This window comes from Aphanomyces astaci (assembly GCF_000520075.1).
Source record: "Aphanomyces astaci strain APO3 unplaced genomic scaffold supercont1.52, whole genome shotgun sequence".
Classification (NCBI taxonomy): Eukaryota; Oomycota; class Saprolegniomycetes; order Saprolegniales; family Verrucalvaceae; genus Aphanomyces; species Aphanomyces astaci.
The window spans coordinates 1-6,266 of record NW_009798315.1 but is presented as its reverse complement, the minus strand read 5'-3'; the positions used below and the strand labels follow the sequence as shown (position 1 = coordinate 6,266).

Here is a 6,266-nt window from a genome sequence, read left to right as displayed (position 1 = left end):
TACTTCGAATATGACCACATGAACTGATATGATTGGCTTATTTAAACTAATCATAAGTTTGGCCCGGAGAATATCTTGATTATGATTGGATCAAATCTTAGAAACTTGGGTAGTACCACTTAAGCCAGCAGTCGCATGTCGTTCCCTGTACTTCGTCGTTTCGGACTACCTTTTGACACATGGATGAAGGACTGCCTCGATACTAATAGTATCTCAGCTAGTAGCTAGTACTCCGGCTTGATATTTGTAAGGGATGGATAGTAGTAAGCCCACCTTACTACTTCTATCCAAGGTTCCATCCCTGTGTTACTATTGGCCAGTGGAACGAAGTGGCCCCACACCAGAATTCGTTGACGTTTTGGCTTTTCTATTTCTGGATCGCGGTGTCATAGATACTAGGAGTATATACTTTGTACTTGTATTGTCGTATGAACTGTTGTTATATGAAGTATATATATACTGTCCAGTCAGCCAACATTTGGCCGTTTATGCTATTTCGCCATCGATTGATTTTCTTTGTACTGAATTTTGTATGCAAAGAGTCAAAGGTCACGCTATATTGTATTTAGACGCACACTAATTTTCAGTTTTGAATGGTTCAAAAGTGATTTGGATTGGACCTTGATTAGCGTTCTAATTTTTAATTGGTCGACCTCTTGTCGTCCGACTTATTTCTTCGCTCTTTCAGCCAACATTTCAATCGATCAATTGTTTGTTTGTACTGAATGTTGCATGGAAAACCGTCCAGAGTCACCCTAGTACAAGTACTTGGATGTTATTCAAGCGAGAATACTTTATTTGCACACTTGATTCATGTTTTGGGCTTTGATATTTGGTGCTACTATGTACTACAGTACCCCACTCCGATTTTTTGAATCCATAATTTTGTCTGCAAGGGTGTATTATCCTTATTTTGGAGTGCGATTTAAGCATATTCAATGTATGGTATACACATTTCAAGATGAATTTTTTGCCCTGGGCCAACCTAAACAACAACACGAATCGATGTGTGATGGGTTGACAATTTGGTGCATTTTGATTGGCTAGGACATATCCTTCCATACTGCATTTGTCAAAAGTGCATCCTTTGACAGTCAAGACTAGCTATATATATATAATCATATAACTGAAGAACGAGTGTATATAACCATATAACTGAACGAGTCTTGTACAGTGCTTTACACGTGTGGCCAAGGCCACGTCGGGGGGCTCGTTCGGTTTCTACTCCGTCACGACAAGCAACTCGTTTACAACGTTTATGGCAAGGCTGTCAATATAATTGTGTATGAGTGGAAAGCGCATATGATGATTACTGTAGATGGATCGCGATTGCACCGATTTCAGAGTAATATGTATGTATTGTACCTCGAAGTATATTTATATATTGTAGTATATATATATATCTACGCTAAAAGGTAGTAGTAGTAGTATGTCGTAGTATGTAGCGTTGCGTCCGAGGTCAAATTTGATACTCGTACGGGATGTTGATGGAGTCGTTCCGTCTTATAATGTGAAGTATGCTATATATATTTTGTGCTACCCATGATATTTCCACAATTGGAAATATTATTCGTTGGATGGAGGACCGTTCGAAAGGGTTACAGGCATTTGAACAGTGAATGGTCGGTTGTTGAAATAAGATCGCGCGTTTATAAATAGAAAAATCGAAATATATACAGCAGTATTATATAAATAGAATATCGAAAGATACGCTATATACATAGTATATATATATGTCTATGGTGGCACTCCGTGTACTATTAATAATTGCAGGATAGTATTTGTGCATTGATTATTCATATGATGTTTCTAAGAGGGACGGCTGTGTTGTTTATAAGGTACTTGAGAATGCTGGGAATTGCACGGCTGCGTTCGATGGGCTAATGCTGCGTCCTTGTGTTGTTTGGCGGTGGTGAGATGTGTAATGGAATGTCGACTGCTTCTCCTACTTGCTGGTGGTGCACCAGTCACGGGGATGAGGGCGTGACTGACAGCGCAAACAGGTCGAGCTGAAAGAACTCGCGCACCGAGTGGTCGAGGGCGAGGTAGGGTCGTTGCTGCAGCAGGTCGACGCATGCCGCTTCCAGACGCGCTCGTCGGTCGCTCAGCGCGGCGTCTTGTGTGAGTCGGAACCACGTCTTGGGAGGCAGCTCCCACGAAACGTCCTTGACCTGCAGCGCATTCGAGAACGCCGCGAACTCCGAGTACCGCTTCTTGACGGTGAATGTGTGATGTGGGGTTTCCACGAGGATGGCGTACGCAACATGCTGCGGCACTCCTGATTCGTTGGTGGACTCGTGGAACGACGGGATCGACAGGCAAAACGTTGCGTTCGAGTCGTCCTTGGTCCACGTCGCCTTGGGGGCAAACCGCGCGCAAAACTCGATCGGACGAGGAATCAAGATGAGATCGTCGTCCACGTCGTCATCCTCGTCATCGTCGGTCTTCTCGTGATCTTCTAACGTTTGCTCGCTAACAACTTTGGCTTTCTGAATGGGTTGAAGACTGCGATTGACGAGGATGGTCGGGACCGTGGGGGTGAGGAGGTTCAGCTTGATCGATGCGTCCTTCTGCTGCTGTTGCTGCATCTCCAGTGCCTGTAGCTTCTTGCTCTTCTTCTGCGCACCTCGCGCACGCTTGCTGCTCATGATTTGCCTCGACACGCCTCGGGATGCCATCTTGGGACTTGCTGTACAGACAATGGAAAATTGCACAATGAAAGAACCTCCCATAGAGCGTTACAATCGCATCTTTCCGTTCTTGGGCATAGGGTTAACAGCCGGATACGTATCGTTTTTTAAAGGTTTATGCGGAAATCCGTTTTCCATGATTATTGGATACATATGGCACCTCCTGGACGAGGTTTCCACAAACTTCGCGGCGTACTACATACTAGTACATACTAGTAGGTTGTTATGGTGGTGTAGCATGGTCGTATTCCTCCCTATATTGTCACTTTAACGGTAGGCATGGCGGTCGGTGCGCTGTTGTTCCTCTCAAAACACATATTGTGTGTTGGGTTGTGACAGGCTTCTCGAATCTTAGATTCGGCCAGTTACTTGGGAAGTATGAGATTCCAGCACAACTGCATTTACGGTACAGTGAATTCCATCGTTCAATCAGGTTCAAATGAATGTCCTACTACCGGTAGTAGCATTGGATGCATCTCGTCAAAATGCCAAGATACAGTTGTAGTCAAGTCACCTTTGTTTTCGTCGCGAAGTCGATCTATGTCAGTCGCTGCTCCGTTGCTACAGTACTTGCTCTAGGATTCCTCGTCTAGAACTTGATGCCACTCGTCAGTACTGTAGCGCTTGTACGTACTGTACTGGCAGTACTACGTACTCGGTGGAATTGACAAATGGTTATAGAAGTGTAATTACGTGAGAGCAACAGTTCCACTATTCCTTGCGAAACCATCTCCCTTCAAACGAACCAAGAGCCATGTAACCTCGGAACCTTCGGACCCCTTGTGCTGCTATTTCCCGGGGTAAGTTGCATCATCAGTGCTAAGCTATCGCTAGCCACTGAAAAGTACTTCACCCCTAGCTGAAATGTGTTGCTTTGGTTTACACTGCATTTTACTATGGTTTACACGAACAAAAGTGAAGTGATTAATTACGATGTAAGAAGTGAAACTGTTTCTCAGGGAATAGTCGGTCGTGATATATTATACATAAAGTGTAGCTCCACTTCCCTTTATCTGGTATTTACGAAACAAACTACTATTAATAATAGTATTAATACTTGAAGTATTAATATTAATAGTACGAAACAAACCTACTAGTAGTAGTACTAATGGTTTCACTACTGTAATAGTTCCAAGTACAACACCTCAAAAGGCACGCCCACGATGACTTGACGACTTCGTTCCACAATCCTCACAGACAAAGCAGCAGTGTCGGCATACATCAAGAGTAATTTGTCAGACGCATACACCATAGTATAATCACAGGCTCGTTTCGCCCTTCGCACACGAGTGGCTGGTCTGGCTGCACGAATTGATGGATTTGGTGTTTGCCACGACTCGTTATAAGCAACAAATCCATCAATTTGAGTTGCCAGACCTGCCGCGGACACCTACAGTATTGATGATAATGCGTGCGACAATTGATCACCCGCATCGAACGCCGGCCGCCCTAACAAAGAGGCAAAACGCTTAGCTATCTACTGTCCATGACATCACCATATAGTGGACGTTTCGTATCTCGCATCGTCCACTCCACAATAAGGCCATGTAGCTCATTTCAGAATCGTCTGCCAATTCCTCCATTGAATTTTGTACGTACAGTACCTTTTAGTAGCGAATTTTGGTCCGCGCTTTGAGTGAACCTTTGGTAATTTCGGGTATTTTGGTCCGCAACAACAAGCTGTCGCCGTGGATATATATATATACCGTTGTATATATATATATACAACGGTTTCTGCTCGCTCGGAGTCGCGTCGATTGCGTACAAAGTCGCAGACGCCGCGCTGCCCTTCGACACACACCGCAATGACATGCTGCTCGGCATTGGCGCCGTCTGTTGGTCCTGGAAGCCGCCGGCGCGTCGACGACCCTGTGGGTTCCCGGCCCGGGACGCCAGCACAGCTGAAAAACTCGGCGTTCCACGACTCGTCGGAATGGTCTGAACTGAACTCGTGATATCACTTTCTGTTAATACTACTAGCTCCAGGCCACTTTTTCAGGATTTACAGTGTTAATGGGAATATTTCAATCAATTTAAATCTTTTGTAATAGACATAGGCGTTACTCTAAATAGCCAATTCTTAGTGCAGTATGAATTCACTGTCAGGCAGCTGTTTGTCCTAACTTTGTGGAAGATATCCTATTGATCTCCACCCTTAACATGTAAACGAAACGGAGCAAATTATGCAATTCACACAGTAAATTAACTCTTACAGGTATTTGCAGGGTGTCTGGACCAACCATTTATACATGCATTCAAGCGATGGGCGTCTCCAAGTCAGAGCTGAGTATGCCAGTGCGTCTCCAACAGTTCCTCACAGTGGAAATGATGTCATCCATTTCAATGCCAAACGATTCAAGTGTTCGAATTTTGAAAAGTCATCACCTTCCGATATGGTTGGATAATATAAAGTTTCAAAAATTATCAAGTTTACCCCGTTTCGTTTAAGGGGGGAGATCAGTAGAAAGAAAAGAGGAATGATGATCAATTTTCACCGCACTCATCAATTAGTTTGAAAATTAATACTACGTAGTATCCGATTTCAGTGTTGAATTATCCATTGATAGAGGGTTTCCTTCACATACGTGGTATTAGATTTTGTCATTTACTGTATAATCTTATAGAAATTGTACGTAACTGGTAATGGGACCAATATAGTACAGAGAACCGACTAGGAATAGACTAATCAATGCTGTTAATTTTTGTAGCTTTGTGTTCAAATTTGCGTATTTTTGATGAAGTATTGCCAAAACAAATACATGTTCGGATATGGGTCAAAATCATCCGGATCGTTTTTTCGTTTTGGCCATTGTTTTATTATTACATGTGCTGGCAAAAAGTTTAGGACCACCCAATTTACATTGTTAGTACCACTCCGTCCCAAATCACTGACACGTATGGACATTTTATTAGTTGTGAAATTAGAAAACAATCAATTTTATTAAAAATATTACTTTATCCAGTACAGTTAAGCCAATCACAAGGAGGAAGGTGACATGGTACATTTAGGTGACATTGACATCTTCCTGGGAATTAAATTATACAGTCGAAGTCACCTCTTGTTTTCGATATATTTGAGACAATCTCCATACATTCTTCAAGTCCGGTGAACATATGAAAATTTTGGGTTGAGCGGCTGATTTTATTTGAAGAATACACATGCAATTTTTTAAACGAATAGCAATATAATTATATGACCTTATACCCAAGATCCTACTCTTTTGGTTGGTACAAATTTCACACAAATCCAATGATTGGTCATAATACCACAATGTGGCGAACATCAAACGTGTCAGTGATTTGGGACGGAGTGGTACATAGGACGGAGATGCGTTGTAATGGGAGCAAATACACGACACTACATCTACAGTGAGGTGTGTGGGAGGCTTGGAGAACAACCTTACAAGCTCAAACCACATTATCCGCGCCAAATCAGAAAAAACGTGATTATAAAAAGACGGTCCTGGCAAAAAGTATAAAACCACAACGTTTTTTATGTACTTTCCGCCGTCTTTTAGCCACAAGAGTACGTTTTTTAGACTCCCCAGATTGAGTTTAATTGATTCCCGTCTTTGT

At 42.7% G+C, this 6,266-nt stretch overlaps 3 protein-coding genes across 3 annotated transcripts; 1 reads left to right on the top strand and 2 right to left on the bottom strand.

The window, feature by feature from the left end:
• On the top strand, window positions 1–1,132 carry H257_13894 (hypothetical protein). The gene has a single exon (XM_009841581.1). It carries the CDS (start codon window positions 254–256, stop codon window positions 578–580), a length of 327 nt encoding a protein of 108 aa, XP_009839883.1. The 5' UTR covers window positions 1–253; the 3' UTR covers window positions 581–1,132.
• Window positions 403–1,161, bottom strand: H257_13893 (hypothetical protein). Its single transcript, XM_009841580.1, has one exon. It carries the CDS (start codon window positions 1,060–1,062, stop codon window positions 751–753), a length of 312 nt encoding a protein of 103 aa, XP_009839882.1. The 5' UTR covers window positions 1,063–1,161; the 3' UTR covers window positions 403–750.
• Window positions 1,162–1,742: 581 nt separating this feature from the next.
• H257_13892 (hypothetical protein) lies at window positions 1,743–2,731 on the bottom strand (the record flags this gene model as incomplete). Its single annotated transcript, XM_009841579.1, has 1 exon — window positions 1,743–2,731. A coding segment is annotated over one exon (764 nt), but the record flags the coding sequence as incomplete, so codon positions are not given.
• Window positions 2,732–6,266: the final 3,535 nt, after the last annotated feature.

Excerpts from the sequence above, each read along its gene's own strand:
- H257_13894 (XM_009841581.1), top strand. The coding sequence starts at position 254 with ATGGATAGTAGTAAGCCCACCTTACTACTTCTATCCAAGGTTCCATCC.
- H257_13893 (XM_009841580.1), bottom strand. The coding sequence starts at position 1,062 with ATGGAAGGATATGTCCTAGCCAATCAAAATGCACCAAATTGTCAACCC.